Source organism: Macaca mulatta, chromosome 9 (assembly GCF_049350105.2).
Source record: "Macaca mulatta isolate MMU2019108-1 chromosome 9, T2T-MMU8v2.0, whole genome shotgun sequence".
In the NCBI taxonomy this organism is placed as follows: Eukaryota; Metazoa; Chordata; class Mammalia; order Primates; family Cercopithecidae; genus Macaca; species Macaca mulatta.
This window is the reverse complement of record NC_133414.1, coordinates 140,113,950-140,134,338: the sequence shown is the minus strand read 5'-3', so window position 1 is coordinate 140,134,338 and position 20,389 is coordinate 140,113,950. Positions and strand designations below refer to the sequence as shown.

General features: G+C 47.9%; 1 protein-coding gene across 15 annotated transcripts in view; it reads right to left on the bottom strand.

Annotated features, from left to right (window-relative positions):
- Nucleotides 1-1,167: 1,167 nt before the first annotated feature.
- The window catches only part of PTPRE (protein tyrosine phosphatase receptor type E), a 182,721-nt gene continuing 163,499 nt past the window's right edge, over nt 1,168-20,389 (bottom strand). For 8 of the 15 annotated variants that reach the window (XM_077945607.1, XM_077945609.1, XM_077945613.1 and 5 more), the window contains 10 exons: nt 18,896-19,031; nt 18,273-18,422; nt 17,818-17,911; nt 16,191-16,267; nt 14,942-15,076; nt 11,525-11,650; nt 10,471-10,637; nt 8,574-8,709; nt 4,069-4,177; nt 1,168-2,635 (listed from right to left, as the gene is read on the bottom strand). In XM_077945607.1, the coding sequence (XP_077801733.1) occupies nt 4,103-4,177; nt 8,574-8,709; nt 10,471-10,637; nt 11,525-11,650; nt 14,942-15,076; nt 16,191-16,267; nt 17,818-17,911; nt 18,273-18,422; nt 18,896-19,031 (1,096 nt within the window). In that variant the 3' untranslated portion in view covers nt 1,168-2,635; nt 4,069-4,102. The remainder of the gene's footprint in view (nt 2,636-4,068; nt 4,178-8,573; nt 8,710-10,470; nt 10,638-11,524; nt 11,651-14,941; nt 15,077-16,190; nt 16,268-17,817; nt 17,912-18,272; nt 18,423-18,895; nt 19,032-20,389) is intronic. The other 7 variants (XM_077945608.1, XM_077945610.1, XM_077945614.1 and 4 more) reach the window with 1 other exon arrangement.

Sequence of the window (20,389 nt, the reverse complement as noted above, 5' to 3'; positions counted from 1 at the left end):
AGTGTTGTCTGGAGATGTACTCCAAAGTTATCAATGGAATGAGATGGGGAGAGGAGTCAGGAAACGGGCTAAATGCTCTTGGTGTATTTGTTTGATTTGAATGTTTGTAACAAACATGTCTCCCTATATTGCTGGTATTGCCCCATCCTTTGAGACAAGAGGCAGTTGGCTCTGTTAGACCCTGGGCCAAGTGGGAGACCAGCTGTGGGCACTGAATGTGGTGGTGGCAGTGTGAGATCTGGCTGGGGCATGGCTGTCTTGAGCCCTGGAGCTGCCCTCCCAGCAACCCAGCAGGTGGCCCAAGGCCCCCCTGGGATGAACATTGCTCCTCACTGACACACAGCTGCCACGCCCAATATGCAAGCCATTAGAGGCCAAGCTTGGGAGCTTGGTGACCACAGCAGATGCCTGGATGTTGTGTGCCACTGTCCCTGGGCGATCCTCTGATTTTGGCAACAGTAGGCCCACAAGTGGGGCATGCATGTGCCAGGGAGCTGGCAGCCCTGGAACCAACCTTTCACCTGGTGGATGAGAGCTGTGGGTCAGCGCTCCAGCATCCTGCTCCTTCATGCATAAGATGTGGAGAGACCCCTTGTGCATCTCTGCAGAGTGGAGTTCTCGGGGTGGTCTCAGTAATGCTCCTCTGAGTGGCTTGCTGAGACACACACACTCATCGGTGCCATTGGCAACCTGCCTGTCTCTCCTGAGGTCCCTCAGCACTCAGTGTCCTACCTGTGTTTCTGTTGATAGGAGCTGCTTTTGAGGCTGGTCTGGCAAGTGCACTTTTGCAGACCTCAGCTCCTTCTGAGGCACTGGTCTCAGGCAGTGCTATTTGGGTTCATTGGCCCCTGGTGAATGCCCAGTCGGTGACTTTCTTTATGCCTCTTCCATACTTCCTTTTCCTTGGGTCCCTCTGCCCCTCCCCACTGTGTCCAGCTGCGCCTGCACCTTCACATGTTCAGGCTGCTTACCCCAGGGGAAGGGCCAAGACCACATCCACAGCAGAGTGGACGCTGCTTGTCGAGGATGGGACATTGGGACCCACAGACTCATAGGGAGAAACCAATAACAAAAGGGCCCACAACAGCAAACCCCATCTTATAGCAGGCAATTTTTTTTTTTTTGCACAGGAATACAAGTAAGAGATCTGAAGAAAAAGACACAGGCTGGTAGTCAAAGTAAAGGTTTATCCTTGCATCAGAATGGTTTAAATCTTGCAATTTGCATATACAAAGAATTCAGCAACATTCACTGGCATTATAATCAGAGCAAGATCAAATTATAAATGTAATTAAAGAAAATATGATAGTTGAAACTGTAATAACATACATATATTATGAAGATTGCACATAAATTAAACACAACTTGGTTAAACAAACAAACGAAAAAGTATCCGTAATCATACACTTAAAAGAATAACATGGGTATGTCTCCAAATGCTGAAGCACAGGTGTCAGGCTCATTTTAAAAAGTGTTTAAAAACACGTAAAAATACCTTTTGAAACACCGGTATGCATTCTTCACTCGTATAGCACATGGAGAGAAACCATAAAGGCAGTCACACAGTGACCAGATCACACACAGATCAGAATGGTCATCTTCTAATCACTATTTGGTATTTGAACCCAACTGCATGCAACAAAGGAAAATGTGAAAGGAACAACGGTGTCGGCACTGGGCTGTTCGGGGCTGTTTTGTTATGTACAATGGACTTTCTTTGACCGAAGGAAAGAAGAGATGAACTTTCCAGGTTGCACGGAGAAGATACTGAGTCCCCCAGGGGTTGATTCCCCCAGTGTGAGTTGCCCTAAGGCCCAGGAGATTGTGTGAACTGGGACCTCGGTAGAGGCCATGAGACTGTAATGACTTCCCCCCTAAAGCGGAATGCTGCCCCGGACAGCACAGCGGAAGGGAGAGTCCTTTGTCCCGGGGAAAGTGGCTTCTCCTTTGTTCCTGGAATGGAAAAGGTTTGGGAACAGGCAGAACCCCTGCAGCGGACACCTGGGGTTGGTCTAAGGGGACAGGATAAAACGTGAGCAGGGCCCTTTCCTGAGGGCACCCTGAAAAGGTCTACCTTGAAGGTACTTCTTGATACAAGAGATGCCGGTTAGACCATTAAAGGGCTTCAAGGATTCTGACAGAGGGCTCCTAGACATGAACCAAAGCCTGTGCCCCTCTACTTTGACTTCGAACTCTCAAATAAATGACCAGAGAAATGTCACCTTCATTGTAGCAAGCTGGCTGTTTCTAGGTTCAGGTGCTGAACAGAAACTTACTTCCCTCTCTTCTCCTTCAGTCAAAAAAAGGCTTTGGGTTTGGAATTTTAACGATGAAAACAAAAGGGACCTGGTGAACCTCAAAAAGCTCCATTTTCCTCTTCCACCGAGATGCTGAATCATTGTACAGAGAAGGAGAGAAGAGCACATTCAGCAGTGTGCAGCCCGGGCGTGCAGCTGGTGAGGATGGCGGTCACGAAGTGCGCTTTCGTCCTTCCAGCTGGGCACCAAGTCTTGCCCTTGGATGGGGCTCGGAGCCATGGAGTGGGCGAGAAGCTTGATTCCCTGTGAGCCTATTATGGAACAATAATGTGTCCTGGGTTGCATTTGCACACACCATCAATGAATAGGGACGAACACTGCAACACGAGGGTGCGATCAGTTATCAGTGAAAATGTCAAATAAGGCCTTTATATAGCTTTTAGGAAACAAAAAACGTACCAAAAATGCACGTGTTAAATGCTTTTAGTAGTAAGGGAGGCCAGATATCTCTTTGTTTATATTGTGCTCATCTGCTAGGTACCTAATGGCCATAGAAAGATAACTGCTATAAAATTCAATGTTGGTACATTCACACCCATTCTTTTTTTTCCCCCATCAGCCAATCTTATCTGGCAATGGGATCGTTACTGTTATCCAAGGTCAATGGTCTCAGTAGTATTTCCATTCAAAAATAATTTAGCTTTTAGATTAAGGATTTCTCTTTTTCTTTTATTAAACATTGAAAGGTGGGACTTTAAAAAAATGGTATAAATCTAGGTTTTAGGGATTCTTTTCTTACAAACAATCTTAGCTTTTTACAAGAAATGTTTAAATACCAAAATGTTGCTCAGAAAATTTAAAGTTTAATTGCCTGTGGTTATTCTACTGTTTCTATCCCAATGTGTGTTCCTCTGTATTACGTGTGTAAGGTGCTCAGTTCATCTGAACGTTTGGATGGGACGTTTCGTGTTGAGCCTCCAGGCATAGCACTGGAGCAGCACAGGCTGCTGTGGCAGAATGGGAGGGGACAATGGGAGAGGCAGCTGGTTTGATTTTCTGAGGGTTGTCTGGGCCAGACAGGCAGCCGGACAGCAGGTGGTGCTTCGGGATGCAACTCTGATGGCTGGTTTTGTTGTACCCAAGGCCACGGGTCCATGGGACCACCCGGCATTTACATCTCTTCTCATCCAGCCAAGATGGTGTAGACACAGTGTTGATGGTGTAGACACAGCATTTTTAAATATTACTTACATTCGCCGGCTACTCTAGTGTGTTTTAGACCTGGATCCAGGTTGTAAAGATTTTTTCATCTTTAAAATGTAAAGATAAACCACATGGGCCGGAACTGAGAACTTTACAGAAGTCCCCATTTACATTGTATCATCAGGAACAGGTTGCCTTCCAAAAATGCTGCTGTTCGGGGTTGTGAAATCAGTGTTAGGAAAGTGCATTTTTAACTGACTTCTGAGTCCTCAACTGTTTTCTTAATATGAGCTTTGTGTTTAGTATCTTGCGGGGGCACACTTCGCATATTAAGATTACAACATTTAAAGGTGTTGAATGTGTGAAATTAAACCATATGAATCTAATGAAAAATTAATATATTTACTAATATTAGCAGAAATATATATTTTATGAGATATTATTTGACCTTAATACATTATTCCAATTTTTAAAAAGCATATTTAAGATTTAACAACTTTATAGCAGGTGGCCTTTAAGGCATAACAAAATATATACAAAGAAATTAGGGAAGATATTAATGTCAACTATGAAATAAATTAACATGATTTTTACAAAATATACTGACCATTAAATTAAAAAATATTTTAAGGCAGGAATCTTCATTTGAAATTAGCATAATCAGAAAATATATCAATAAAATCTTGTACCACTTTGTAGCAGAATTCATACTGTTCCTGAAAAGACAAACAAGGACACATTAAAATGTTATTCCCAAAAATATATTTGATTAATTTAATCAGGAGAGATAGTCAAAAACAAGGCATCAATAAGTGTGACTATTCATTAAAATACCATATACCTTTATGCACATCATAATTGGTTTTTAGGCACATACAGAATTCCAAATAAAGCTATGTTCCTACATCGAATGTGTCAGTTAGTATATTAACATTTCAAGTTAGTGTATTTAATGGACTGAGTAAAATGTCTGTAGCTTTCACATTGAAACTGGAAAACAACTATTTTTGAATTGAAAAAAAAAAAAGAACCAGGCCAGGTGCAATGACTCAATGTCTGTAATATTAGCACTTTCAGAGCCTGAGGCAGGAGGATCACTTGAGCCCAGGAGTTTCAGACCAGCCTGGGCAACATGGTGAAACCCCATCTCTATCAAAAAAGATAGAAAAATTAGCTGGGCATAGTGGTGCACACCCGTAGTCCCAGCTACTCGGGAAGCCGAGATGGGAGGATTCCTTGAGCCCAGGAGGCAGATTGCGGTGAGCCAAGATTGTGCCACTGCACCTCTGCACTCCAGCCTAAGTAACATAGTGAGACCCTGTCTCAAAAAAAAAAGAGAAAAAAAAAAATCAGAGTACTAACATTGCCAGATAAATTTCATAAAGTAAGAAAGTAATCTATAAAAGTTAAATAAAATGCACATCTAGATTATTTTAAAGCCTAAATTTACTATACAAGGAGGACATTGTTTTATATATAGGCTGGTCCTCCCAGACCCCTGGGTGAGATATTGGAGCTTGGGGCTGGCATAGGGGCTTGGGAAACTGGAGAGGCCAAGAGCTGTCCTCAGCACCTCCCTGCTTCTTTCCAACACATTCGACTTGGGCTCTTCTTAGCACACGGTGAACAAATATCTAAATGCTTTTGGATGGAAAGACGCCAAACAGCTAGCTTAGCCCTTCCTGAGTCCCGGTCTGGCCAGGATGGGAAGGAGCTGGGTTTTCCAGAGAAGGAAAAGGTGAGCCTGAAACTTTGCTCCTAAATTTGCATGAAGTTGTTGGAGGAGCCAAGACCAGATTCTAGGGTCCTCACTTCTGGCTCCTAAGACACACAGCTGATCACCCAGCCTTCAGAAGGAAAAGGAATTGAATTCCTAGAAGGAATTCTCAATAAATATACAGGCTCTCTTTAAAGAGGCAAACAGCTTAAAGCAACATCGACTTTTCCAACTTAAAGCAACATCAACCGAATATCAACTTAAAACAACATCGACTGAATATCAAAGCTGGCTCAGTCTGGGATGGAAATGGAGATGATCACTAATTACTCTGTTTTCATAGCAAACACAGCAGCTAACTGCTGACCATCCCATGTTGTCTTGAGTACAAGTGACTGGGGCCAGTGATGGATGAAGTGTACTTTGGAGTGTGCTGGGATGATACAAGCCACACCTCAGGTCACAGACAGACATTTCTGGTCAAGCCACAGACTCCAGGAAAACAGATGTACTTGCGGCCTTTGGAATGTCAGTTCCAACCAAAGCCTACCTAGGATGCTGGAAGCAAGTCTTCCCTAAGTGCTCAGCAATTGGAAACTGGTTCTGGGGCCACTGTGCCCACCTGCAGGGCTAAATCAACCTGCATGTCAGCCATCATCTCTTTATTCAAAGATGTTTTTGCGCCTGTGTTTTTTTTGCCAAAATATCCCTGCCAAATATGAGGTCTGGCAGCATAGAGTACTAGTTAAGCCCTTCCCTTCTGGAGTCAGATAGAGTTTGAATCTCATTCTGACACTTAATACTTGAAAATCTCGGGCAGGCTTCTCAACCGTCCTAACTGGAGGTGCCTGCAGAACACTCCTTGTGAACAGAAGCAGGCACAAGGGCAAGCAGCTGGTGAAGATGAAATGAGAAAGACGTCTGTAAGGCACCTGGTTGCACTGCACCCAACACCTGATGGTTATTTAGTGACTCACTTCTCCCTCATTCGTTTGCTGATTCACCACTTGCTCTGGAGCCCTCGCCATGGGCTGGGCATTGGACTAGACCCTGACTCTAAAAGTCAGGTTGCAAAGTGCTCTGTCAAGCTGTTACCAGGCAAGAGAGCACAGGTGACAGCCATACAACATCTGAGGGCAGCTTCCCAGTCAGGGAGCATGGAAGGGCAAGCTGGGGTCAGAAAGAGCAGAGCTGAGACGGGAGGACACCTGGAGGCTAGATGGTCTCGAAAATAGAATATATTGACCAGACCAGGCAGATTAATGAGAGCTGTGAGTCCCCAAAAAGACTAGGGAAACGCTGTATGCTGCTGCTTAGAGAGATGGTCTTTGCTACAGGTCGTTGGGCACGTCCCAGAGGCCAGGCACTAGTAGGGCCCCTGATGTACTTAAAGCAAATTTCACACAGTGATTCTAACACACCATCTAACCATTCTAACACACCATCACCCCTATTTTCCACAGAAAAGAACTGAAGCCCAGAAAGTGGAAGGAGCTTGTCCAAGTTCACAGAGCCCCGAGGGAGTCCAGCTGTGAATCTGGAGGACAGTGGAAGCCGAATCTCTGCAGGGACACCTGCTGCCTCTTTCATACCGAGGTGGCTGCGCAGGCAGGACGAAAGCCACTTGCACTGCCTGGGGAATCCTGCGTAAAATTAACAACAGGAAAGAAACCAGAAAGTCTGGCTCATAGTTTCAAAACTGGATTTCTTTTTGAGGGGTTCTTGTTAAGTCTTTTTTATTTAATTAATTAATTTATTTTTTTTATTTTTTTTGAGATGGAGTCTCACTCTGCTGCCCAGGCTGGAGTGCAGTGGCGTGATCTTGGCTCACTGCAACCTCTACTACCCTGGCTCAAGCAGTTCTCCTGCCTCAGTCTCCTAAGTAGCTGGAGTTACATGCATGTGCCACCATGCCCAGCTAATTTTTGTATGTTTAGTAGAGACAGGGTTTCACCATGTTGCCCAGGCTGGTCTCGAACTCTGAGATCAAGTGATCCGCCCTCCTCGGCCTCCCAAAGTTCTGGGATTATGGGCGTGAGCCACTGCACCGGGACTCCTGTTAAGTGTTTATTAATTACTATTGTTATTTTGATTTAAAACCTCTCTTGGGCATGGTCTGTCACTTTGTCCACTTGCAAAACTGCTGTAGTTTGTGTATTTCTGTAGCGTGGACTATCAGAGGCAGGCATGACCTCCAGGAGGCATGAATCAGGCCTCCAGCCTCTTCCCAGAGCCCTCAAGGACTGGCAGTGCTGGGGCCAGGGCTCCGGGACCAGCAGGAGAGCCCTAGGTGCCTTGCTTCTCCCATCTTTTTCAGCCACCCAGGTATCCATCCCGGCACAGACGGCAGACTTAGGAGGGAGAGGGACCCAGGAGGCACCCAGCTTTCTAGTCCACTGGCTCTCAAACCTGTATTCATTTTGATACCACATTGTAGGGGGTGTCTTTCAGTATAGGGATCCCACCCCCAGAGATTCCACCTAATTGGTTTGAGGGCGGCTTGGGCAATGGAAGACGGTAAACGTGCCCAGGTGGGTCTCCTGTGCAGTCAGGGTGGAGAACCGCGCTCTAGCCCAATCGGGGTGTGGATGGACAGACCCGCCCTCAGCTCAGGTGTCCTCACTCCCGCTGTGCTTTGCTGTGAGGCGGGTGTGGAAGGGCCTCCTTCCCTCCTCTCTATGCACAGGGGCTTGGGTGAGCCAGGATTGTTAGCGTGGAGAGTGAGCAGGCAGGGAGGACAAGTCTGAAGTGGGAAGCTTTGGGGAAAATGATGCGTTGTAACAGGCTTTAAAATTGTACTCGCTGGGTGAGTGGCAGGAACTATAGGCGTATTTGGTGAGGAGGAATCGCTTCTGAAAACCAGAAAGCAGGAGTCCTCGAAATGAAAGCGAATGTACGGGGAAAAGTATTCATACATTAGAGGGATTCCTGCAGCCCCTGGACAGTATCCGAGGTTGAGTGAGACCCAGGCAGGGAAAATAAGCCACATGGATGAGTATAACATTGAAATGAGAGGTACCAGGATTTTAAATTTCAGTGCTGCTTCTGAACTTGATAAGAGTATGTTTTTCAGTGAACACAGGAATCTCGCAGAATGGTTCACTTTGACACAAAAGCTCCTATCCTCAGTGCGTCTCTCCAAGTGGTCTCAGACATTGAAACTGGTGGACAGGCCCCTCCTCCTGGGTCTTGCCCAGAAGACACCCAAGTCAGAGAACCCAAGGAAGGAGGGCTCTGCAGAGGTTTACTGCGAAACATTGCAGCTGGCCCTTTTCCCTGGGAATTTTACCTTCCCACCTCCCCCATGTACTTAAGGTCCTTTAATGAAACATGTATCAAATACAACATGAAATAATTCTCCACTCTTCTGGTAACATCCTTATTCAGATTCTTACCAGGGTTTGCACCATATGTGGTCTCTGAAGTCGTAAACTCTTCACAGCTTGAAATACATCTAAAAGTCCCTCGGCTTTTACTCGCTCCAAAATGTTGCTGAGAGCTATGAATGTACCTGTTCGCCCAGCTCCGGCACTGCAGAGAAAAAGTGCTTAATGCAGATCATCCGACTTGCACTTGGGGATGAGAAACAGAGAGCTGACAACCAACCCCTGCATATCAGCACTGAAGCAACAATCGCTGAAAATGATCTCAGTGTAACTGCATTTTTTTTTGATCATTTGTATGTAGCTTAGCTTCTGAGCAAGATTTAGCAAACGTAAAATTCCTAAGACACCTCCCTAATTACAGTAGACCAATATTTTATAAAATGAGTCAGGACCAGTGACAAGTTTTTAAGCAAGTGTCACCATTTCCCCTCTTCTTGTGTAGGGCAATGGTTCTCAAAGTGTGGTCCCTGGACCAGCAGCACGGTTGGCACCTGGGAACTTGTCCGAAATGCAAACCCTCCCAGCTCAGGTCTAGGGAGGAGGTAATCCTGGCATACCCCCTTCCTTACTGTGCCGGGGGTGTCGGTGATGCTGAAAGGGAGGGCCAGTTTAAGGACATTCACAAGCAGAAACAGTCAACTGACACTTCCCAGCAAGGCCGATTTGAGTCACCTCCATTTACCATGGTCATTTGCTGACAAACCCCACAAGAGCAGAGCCCAGGCCCTGGTAGGAGAGCCCGGGTGTACTGGGCTGGAGGAGGAGGGGTGGACCGGCCTCTTCCAGCAGGTCTTCCGGAGATGCCTGGCTGCCCTCCATGCTCCATAATCTCACGTGTGGGCTTATTCCAAGGCCTCTGACCTGCCGCCATGATCGGTCCCACATCTGCCTTCCCACAGGTGGGATCCTGTTCACCTCTGCATCTCCTGTGCCCCATGGAACTCATTTCGAGTTTATCCTAAATGACTACTTGGAAGGTGCCAGGAAAACCAAAAACCGAGGTGTGTGCTCCACCTACTGGCCAGGCCAGGAGTGCACCCCGGCGGGGTCCAGGCAGGGAGAGAGCTCTGCCAGCTATAATGGGTGGGACAGTGGGTGGGGGTGAAAGGCAGTCACAAAGGGTGGGCACCACTGGTATGAGACAAGAAATGGAACTGCAGTTTTAGGAGCACATTAGCACCATCCAAGGATAGAACACCCCAAGCTCCTGCTTGGAAGAACCTTGCCAGGTGTCAAGGTCCCTGCCAGCAGAAGTGTACAGCAGGATCAGAACCACAGAGGCACAGAAGGCAGGCGAGTGGGCGGCCCGTGGGCTTGGCCGGATTTGTGCATCTGCCCTCGGGAATGCTGTGTTTCACGCCTTCATCTGCGGATTAAGTGGTGTCCCATGTGCCCCGGGTGTCCCTCTGCCTTTGGGCCTGACTTGGGAGCCAGGCTGAGGCTACAGGACCAGCGTGGCTACAATCCCAGCTGGGACTCCTCATATGGCCAGGAATCCCAGCCAACGGGAGAGGGCGGGTGTAGGCACAGCAGCTCAGCCAGGCAGTCTCTCAAAACCTGCCCAGGAACTTGAAGTCCGGGAGTGTGCTCCTCCGAGCTCTGCCTGGCAATGTTTGATGACTTCAAAAGCACATGGAAATGTGTGTTTGAGTGATTTCCTAACTTCTCCCTCTGAAGTGCATTCTGCATGTATGTTAAGATGACATGTATGCATCTTATGTATGATACGATGACATGTATGTACTTAAGTGAAGCCGTGTGTGCGTGTGTGTAAGGAGAGGTAGAGAGGAGACGCTAGGGAATAGCATGGCCGGGGCAGCGACAAGGCTCTGCTGCCCCCAGCTGCGGGTACTGGGGGCGCGCAGCCTGTGTCCACCCCACCTGGAGGGTTCGGCTGGGGGCTCACCTGCAGTGCACAGTGATGGGGTGGTTGCCCGTCTGCTGCTGCTGCTTCTGCACGGCTGCGATGAGGTCGATCATGCCTTTGCCCTCGGCGGGAATCCCGATCTCAGGCCAGCCGTGGAAGTGAAACTGGCGCACTACTCGGACCTGCTCCTCCTGGCGGGCCTGGGGCTGCAGGGAGGAGAGGGGGTCTCAGCACTGCCTGCCTGCTGGGAAACAGGCCCCAGCCCCACCTGCCTTCTCAGGGATTGGCCAAGGCTGGGAGCCCTCCCTGAGCCTTCTGTGCTGCCAGCGTCCCCACCGAGGCAGCCTGAAGGAGAAGGCTGAAAACTGCTTGCCCTAAAGAAGGCGGCAAGTGGTTGGCTGTGCTTCCTTCTGCGAGGCGGAGCAAGCCGCCCAGAGCACATCCCCTGGAGCCCTTCGAGGACCGCCCAACCCCTACGGGATCCTTGGCAGCTCTGCTGGAGAGAAGGGAATCACTTTCTCAAGAAGGCAGGGTCCAGCCTTTCCCTTCAAAGCTCAAAGGAGCAGCATCTGAGTCTGGCGGCCGGGGTGGCTCTGTGGCTGGCATGGAGGAGACAGTGCAGGTGCATTTCATGGTACTGACCGTTTGGAGCTCAGCATCAAGTCCTGTGCACAAGTGAGTCATCCTACCCACGGCTGACCCCGAGTCCTCATTCTTTGCCAAGGAGAGAGGGTGAGCAGAACCAAGGACCCAGTGGAAATGGGGACAATTGGGTGGCTCTGAGAAGGCATCTGGAGGAGAGCCCCAGAGAGGCCCCTGTGGCTTCATTAGTCCCCTTTGTTCCTCCTGCCCCAACTAATGGCTAATATAATTCTCCTGAGAGATAAATGGGAGGTAGGTGGCCAGGGAGATGAGAATTGTACAGGAGGCCTGCCACTGTCTCTGAAACCCATTGGCCATTCATAGCCGATGGGACTATGTGAAGGAAAAGGACAGGTGCAGGGCCACATTCTGGTTCAATGACAAGCAGAACCAGGAGGGAGGGTGTGGTTCACTAAATTCACAAGGGTTTAAAGAGCTAGTTCAACAATACCTGATTGAAAGTGACCAGGAAGTCTCGTATACTGATGGCTTCTGAAAGGGTATCATTCTTTATCTCTATCGTTATTTCTCCATGAGTAACTGAGCCCTCGGTTGGCCAATACTGGTAGCATTTATCCTTAGGGGATAAAATAAAAATGTAAGTCTTATAATAAATAATTTGCTGCTGGCGATTTTGAGTTTATAATGCAGAATTGTTCTCAAACCAGTTAATGTATTTCATCTGACCAAAAAAAAAAAAATGAATATGAATATAAATGCCTTTTAATGCTTGTTGACCCAGGGAACAGAACAGAGTCTAGAAACAGACACACATGTATATATGAAACCTTAACATATGGCAGAAAGGAGAGATTCTTCAGTAAATGGGGCTGGATAAATTGGTTTTCTACCTGGGGAAAATGAAATTGGATCCCTGACTCATACTCTACCAGGGCTGATGTGAGTGTCCCCAGCTCTTCCTTCACTGAGCAGTGAACACCCTGCACTTCCACGTGTAGTGGCCTTGAACCTTAATAAAAATAAACCCAGATGGATTAAGGTTTAAGGTGAAAAACAAAACTGTGAAACTCTTGGAAGAAGAAACATCTTTTCACTTTGAGGTACACAAGGATTACTAGACAAGAGCCCAAACAGCTAACCAATCATGATGCGACAATTTGAAACATTGGATTACAGTAAAATTCACTTTTCTTCATCAACAGACATCATTAAAAGAGTGAAAAGACAGGCCACAGATTGCAATAAGATGTTTGCAATATATAAAACCAGTAAAGAATTAGTATCAAGATTATGTAAAGAGCTCCTATAAATCAATAAGGAAGGACAAATAACCCCATAGAAAAATCAGTGAAAGGCAGGAACAGGCATTTGACACAAGAGGAAATATGTCATCCACAAACACATGAAGTGATGGGGTTGACCTTGTAGGAATCAGAAAGATGCAAATCAGAGCCACAAAAAGAAAATATTTACACAATAATTACACAACGAACAATATTTTGTTAATTTTCAATTAACAATCATTAGGGCACCTTGAGAATACCATACTAGGTATGCAGATGAATGATATCTCTTATACATTGCTGATGTCCACTTTGGAAAGCAATTCGGAATTATCTTGCAAATTCAAACTTTCACATACTCTTCAATGAAGCATTTTGGCTCTTTGATACATCTTAGTCCCAGTGCAGCATAAGACATGTACAAGAATATACAGGTAGGGAGAACAGACAGACACAGGGAGGGGAACAACACACACTGGGGCCAGTTGTGGGGTGGAGGGGGAGGGGAGGGCGAGCATTAGGACAAATAGCTAATGCATGCAGGGCTGAAAAACTAGATGACGGGCTGACAGGTGCAGCAAACAACCATGCGCATGTATACCTATGTAACAAAACTACACATTCTGCACTTGTACCCAGAACTTAAAGTTTAAAAAAAAGAATGTACAGGTAGCACTGTTTGTAAAACAATGAAATGAAATCAACTCAAGTGTCCATGACAGGAGAAGGAATACGTGAGCTAATGCAGGATATAGTTTGTGCGGTGGAATATAATGAAATAATGATGACGAATGAACCGCAGCATAAGCATCAACACAGAACAATATCAAAAGCACAGGTTTGAGTGGAAGAAGCAAGTCTCAGAAGACAACATGCTGTAATGATGCTCTTTATATAAAGTTCAAACACAAGTAAAACTAAACAACAGTCTCTGTAGGCATAAATAGATGTGATTTAAAAATATTTTTTAAAAAAGCAAAGAACATATCCACTAGGATGGCTTTAATCAAAAAGACAATCACAATGTTGGTGAGGATGTGGAGAAATTAGAACCTTATATATTGCTGGTGGGAATGGAAAATGGGGCAGCTACTGTGGAAAACAGCCTGGCAGGTCCTCAAAAATGTCAAACAGTAAGTTTATGACAGAGTTATGAGGTGACCTAGCAATTCCACTCCTAGTATATACACTCCTAGGTATATACCCAAGGGAAATGAAAAAGCATGTCCATACAAAAACTACCACCTGAATGTTCAAGCAGCTTTTTTTTTTTTTTTTTTTTTTTGAGATGGAGTCTCGTTCTGTCACGTAGGCTGGAGTGCAATGGCGTGATCTCAGCTCAATGTGACCTCTGCCTCCCAGGTTCAAGCGACTCTCCCTGCCTCAGCCTCCCAAGAAGCTGGGATTGCAGGTTCCCGCCACTACACCCAGCTACTTTTTGTATTTTTAGTAGAGACGGGGTTTTGCCATGTTGGCCAGGCTGGCCGCGAACTCCTGACCTCACGTAATCTGCCCACCTAGGCCTCCCAAAGGGCTGGAATTACAGGTGTGAGCCACCGCACCCAGCTAAGCAGTGTTATTTATAATAGCTCCAAAGTGGAAACAACCTAAATGTCCATCAGCTGATGACTGGATACACAGAATGTAGTATAGCCACGCAAGGGAATACTGCTTGTCAATAAAAAAGAATGATTTACTGATTCATGCTACAACATGGATGAACCTTGAAAGCATGATGCTCAGTGAAAGAACCCAATCACAAAAGACCACACACTGTATGATTCCACTTATAATAATGTCCAGAACAGACAAACCCATAGTCAGGAAGCAGATTAGTGGTTGCCAGGGGCTAGGGAAAGGAAGGAATGAGGAGTGACTGCTAATGGCACAAGGTTTCCTTTTGGGTTGATGAAAATGATCTCAAATTAGATAGTGGTGATGGTTGTACAACTTTGTGAATATACTACAATTCACTGAATTGCACCCTTTAAAAAGATGAATTGCACGAATTATAGGTGAATTATATGACAGTAGAGCTGTTCCTTTTTAGAGCAAAGGAATAAAAACACAAATACACAGCAGTAAGTATGTCTTGGGGGAGCACCCAGATAGATGTACATTGTTGGTAAAACCTTGGGTTTACTGTTGGGTGGTGAGTTCACGAGTGTTTATTATGTTATTAAATAAATGCAATACAAGGCGGCCAGGGGTGGATCTCTGTAAAAAGGAAGAGTTAACTCATTCAATTTACTAGGACAATATCCATTAGGCACACATATCAGTGCCTATGTCTTCATGTCTTGAAAAAAGCCAATAAATGTCTTTTTCTTCAACAGGTTATAATCTTGGCCAATACCAAATGGCAAAATTTCAGGGCAGGCTAAATAACATGTAGGCTAAGAATAAAGGGCAATGGGTAGCTATGGTTAAACCTCACTCCCAAAAAGGGAAAGGGTGAAATGAAACCTTTTTCATTTCCAACCTCTCTCCCTCCCTAGTGGTCCTGGCTTGGTCTCACCCATGTGTTTGCACTGAAGGCGGGTGGGACATTTGTAATGAATGGCGACAGTGCCTCAGGTGCACAGGCTGCCCCTGGAGGGCCGGGACCGGGCGGCACCCCTCACCTGCTCTCTCTCCTGCACCTCCGTCAGCATCACGATAGTGTGGGATTTCCATTCCCAGATCATCCTCCAGAAGTCCTCAACCGTGTGGGCCAGTGGCCCCTGGGTGGCGATGAAATAGTCCTTCTGTCGGTAGCCCTTCAAATGGAGGCGCAGAGGTTAACGTCCAGCTTCCTTCTATCCTGGCTCCATTACCTGCTCCCTAAGTTTAGGACAGCCTAAGGCCTAATGAGGAAAACTCTCCCATCTTCCATGGTTGGCACCAGACCCCAGCTGGCACGAGCACTCAGGCACACACCTGACAAGCAGGTCAAGAGGCTCGCTTATCTGAAACCATAACCATCACCATCAGCCCCTGAGGTCATCAACAAATGGGTATTATGAACTGGTAGTCGCCTGCGGCCATCTGAACAGCACCTGGTGGCTTAGATTCTGACATGTTTCTGTGTGTTTCAGCTAGATCAGCATGGAGTCCCCTGGATTCTGGCACAATTTTCTCATCTGAAAATGGCAATATTAACATACACTTGGCTGCAATTCCCCCTTTTGCCCTTCTTCTGCGAACTCCGCTGTGCATGAAGACAGCCTCTGTCTGTGTGCCCTGAACACGTAACTGTATTGTCCGCGTGAGTACACATTGCAGAAATCACACAAGAGAAAGAGCACAGAGGCAATGGGTATATAACTGGTATGTAACAGATATGTAAAAGAAAAATAACTATATATACAAAGCAGAATGAAAAAAGAGCCAATTACTTAGCAGCGAGTCTATGTCCTTCCATTTCCAAAGTCTCCTTTTTTTTTTTTGAGAAGGAGTCTCGCTCTGTTGCCCAGGCTGGAGTACAGTGGCGCAATCTCAGCTCACTGCAACCTCAGCCTCCCGGATTCAAGTAATTCTCCTGCCTCAGCTTCCCGAGTAGCTGGGATTACAGGCACCTGCCACCATGCCCAGCTAATTTTTGTATTTTTAATAGAGACAGGTTTTGCCATATTGGCCAGGCTGGTTTCAAACTCCTGACCCCAAGTGATCTGTCTGCCTCAGCTTCCCAAAGTCTTGGGATTACAGGCGTGAGCCATCATGCCTTGCCACTTTTTTTTTTTCTTTTAAGAAAGTAATTCTGCTAACAAAAATGGTTGAGTTTCTGGAAACATGTCAATTCTTTCTCATTGTGAAAACAAGCTAATCAAGTCTGTATGGTCACGTGTGAAGGCAACACATCTGCATCAACACAACCCAGGCCAGCATACTTACATCTATGAAGGATGCATTGATGTAGTCTGTGTATTCTTGACCCCTTTTCATGGAAAGGATCACTCGGTTAAAGTCATCTGCAAAGCAGTATCTTCCTTTAGTTATTACAAAAAGGGTCCCACCTTGGTAACTTTAATCCGTTGCTACAAGCTTGCAAAATATAGAGCTGATTAATAAAATCACTAGGTAAAGCCAACTCTTGGGAAAGTCTACATTATGAAAGAGGATAATTAAAGTGGCTCAAGGGTATGTTTCTTTTTGAAGGAAAACCCTGAAAACAACCCAATTATCATCTTCATTTTTCAGGAATCGATATAATACACACCAAAATACAAGCACTAAAAATATTGCACTGAAGGAGTAAATGGAATGTGGCTAAGCAAGCAACCTAGGGTGGCCAGCAGGACACCGGGGCTCCAGAAGACCAGGGGCCGGAGTCTGAAGATGGCAGGGCCCCTGGGAGCTCTACTTGCCTACAGTGCTTCGGGAGACCCTGCTGCAGCAGGCCTGCTCACAGCCGTCTCTAGCTGGTGTTTGTTAAGCTGTGACTCCATCCAAAAGATGTCTATAATGAGACACACCCTCCTCCCAAGCGGAGCATCTCCCCCTCCCTCTCTAGTTCCTCGGATCCCTGTGGAGTCTGCTTTCGGGCCGGGTTTCTCAGGTTTCTCTTTTTCTCACTTGGTGAGCCTCCCGACTCTCCCGCCGCCCACTATGTGTGGCCCTGTCTTCTTGCCAGCTTTGCCTCCTCTCCTCCTGCGCCTGCCAGGCCCCCCTTCCCTCTCCCATGACCTGGGTGGCAGACCAGTGTCCTGACTCCACCCTGGGCCCATTTCTTGTCCTCCTCAAGGCCACAGCCTTTTCCTAGATGGTCTCAGCTGAGTTCGCTTGCATGGCCTCGGCCAGGTGGCTCAGGCCCTCTGTGTAAGGGGTAGGTGGGCCTCTGCCCAGGCTGGGGGAGATAAGGAATGAGACAAGGAATCCTAAGGCACCAAGTCGTGCCTGCAGCAAATCTCCAGCTTCTGTGAAACCCTCGTCTGCAATCCAGCCCCGGCTGCCCTCCCGCACTTGCAAGCTCATGTCCTAAGCGGCTTGCCTGAGACCAGAGCAGGACTGTTTGGGTCAGCTGGTGCTTCACGGGTGTCTTTTCTACCTGATACCTGACACAGCACACAGGAGCCCTTAGCCTGGGGCCAGACGACACCCTGCTCTTTTTTTTTTTTTTTTTTGAGATGGAGTCTCGCTTTGTTGCCCAGGCCGGAGTGCAGTGGCTGGATCTCGGCTCATTGCAAGCTCCGCCTCCCGGGTTCACGCCGTTCTCCTGTCTCAGCCTCTCGAGTAGCTGGGACTACAGGCACCCGCCACCACGTCCGGCTAATTTTTTGTATTTTTAGTAGAGACGGGGTTTCACTGTGTTAGCCAGGATGGTCTCCATCTCCTGACCTCATGATATGCCTGCCTCGGCCTCCCAAAGTGCTGGGATTACAGGCGTGAGCTACTGCACCTGTCCGCACCCTGCTCTTGATCCTCGTGCACAGGGGTAAGTGGTGAATGGCTCCTCCGGGATAAAAGCCTCTGGCACCAGCCCAACCCCAGTCCCACCCCAGCCATGCCATGGGTGCCTTACATGGGATGATCTGGATGACCCTGGCCTTCTTCATGTTTGCCGGCAAGTTGCCCGTCCTCATGTTCTCCTTCATGATCCGGACATTTGTCAATTTCTGTAGCAGAGAAGGACATAATGACACAGTTAAACCTCTGACACTCCTGAGCACATTGCTCAGTCGAGGACTAGCGCTGCTGGCAAGGGCACCTGCTCAAAGGAAACATCGCTCTCCACCCCAGGAAGCCTCCTTAGCACTGGGAAATAGAAATGTGTGCCCGGCAGGGCTGCCATGAAGCTCTGAAAGCCACCTGATCCATCTTCCCTTGTAAATCACAGCTCGGATATTGCCCCTGCTTTTTCTGAGGGTCAGTTAAGAGGGAAAGTGATTGAAAGAGGCTTCCTTTAAATGGTCACCTGTTTTCTCCATGTCCTTGGCTGCTTACACCAGAATGGAGAGGAGGGTCAGCCATACTCACCCTGAACTCCTCCTCCAGCCCGATCTTGTCGAAGTGAGTGGTGGTGCCATGCACGGTCTGCAGGTGCTTCTCCAGGGAGGACACGTCCAGCTCTGTGTCTCCATAGAGGTAGTACTCAAGTAAGGCTTGGTAGATGAACGTGTACTGCATCTGCAGAGAGGCCGGGGTGACCACATCCTCAACGCTGCCCTGCAGCCTTGGCCCACGTGGAGCTTGGCAGACCACAGGGGGTGGCTCTCTTCTTTTTCTCTTTTTGCCAACACAAGGAGGTGTGGGGCAAGAGGCAGAGTACCGGCCATGGATAATGACCACTTATGCCCTTGAGTAAGGAGAACGGTAGCAGCAGAGTCTCACATTGGTGAGCATGCCAGGTGCTGTGTACATGCGCTGTTTGGGGGAGTAGGATTGCCCCATTTCCCATGAGGATACAAGGGAAAGATGAGGATGAGGGAGTCCCCAAGGTCCTACGCATGGGCAGGGAAAGCTATGGGGAGGGAAGCCAAAGCAGACCCAGGCCGGTTGCCACGTGCCTATCAGAGCCAGGGCCCTGTACGCCTGTGTGGCCAAGGCATCTGGGTTTGCTTTGGGAGGCTAGACCAGGGCAAGAGGAAGGCATGACTCACATCCGTTTGAACCATCTGAGGGCGCTGATTACGGATTCGAGACACAAATTCAAACACATCCACCTTCTGCTCCGCGTGCATCATGGCCATCATGGCATCGATCACAATGAAGGTGCCCGTCCGGCCCACGCCCGCGCTTTGGGGAAAGAGAAAGATGCTGCGTCGTGAGTCACACTCCTCCCAAAGTAAATGATAGGTCCCAAGATGCCTGCGCACCCAGGTCACTCGATGCAACTTTTTTTTTGGTTAATTAGGAGCAAAGCCATAGTGAGGCCACCAGAGGGAGCTGCGGTCTCAGTAAAGTGATCTCAGGCTGATCCTCTGATAATCACGAACACTCTACTAAGAGGCACATTAACAGCTGGTGCAGTAAGCCCCGGATTAGGCTGCGCGGATAATTTTTCTCATTTACTAAACAGTGTCTTCTTCTTATATGTGTGATTGGCATCCTAGATCTGCCCCCTTGGGAGCAGAGGGGACCTCAGATCAACTATGCAACAGCTCTGGGATCCAGCCTCCCCCTCTGTCAAACCGGGCAAACCAGGTCCCCTGACTCGGGGCATTAAATGGGGCGGCATCTGTCAGATTACTGTTCTCTGATCTGCAGATTCCTCCCAGTATGGGCTACACTGGAGGGGGGGTGGGGTGGGGTCCAGCCTCTGCTTGGCCCCAGCAAGGGAGTGTTGCTCAGACTTGGGGAAAGCCCATTCTGCCAGGGTTCCTGGACAGCTTCTCCTGAACAGCTGCATGACAGGTGCAGAGCGCCTACATCACTGCGTGCAGGTGGCTTTTGTCCCTGGCAGTGCTGTGATACTCAGGATGAATCTGTCTGTAACAGCTGGACACTTAGTATCTAATCAAAGTGATACCCTGGTGAGGCCAATCACTGCCAGGAACAAGTGGGGCTCTCTGTGGACAGGGGGCTGTGGCGTGGCCCTGGCTGTACATTTGAGTAATTTTTCGTGTTGTGCAAAGCCCACCCAGATGCAAGTCACAGGCCTCCAAGGCTGTCCTTCCTATCACAGGCGAGGAAACCGAGGATGAAGTGGCAGCTGGCAAAGGGCATCCTGGTCCTCGGACCCTGGTCTCCAGGACAGCGTGGTCTGGAGGACTCTGCTGTGGGGGCCAGTCCGAGTCGTGGTGTGCTCTTCCGTAAAGACTTGTGTGTGTTGGGGGGCTTCCTGCAGAAGCCTAGTTTCCCTGGTTTCCATCTTGGTTCCCAGAGGTGACTTGGGATTCCCAGGAAGAGGTGAGGGCGGCCAAGAAGAACCGCCCGGAACTCCATTCCCACCATCAACCGGAGCCCCTTGGCTTTGGTGGGTTTTATCAGCTGGGATGAAGAGGGAGCTCTCTGAGCGTTCTCCTGTGGGGTTCTTGGGGCCTGGCTCAGTCACTGACATTTGTGTTCACATCAGCCCTGCCCAAACCTCTGCCCACCCTGATATTGGTCCCCTGGCATTGCCCATATGAGGGTGAGTCCTCCCACTGTGGCCT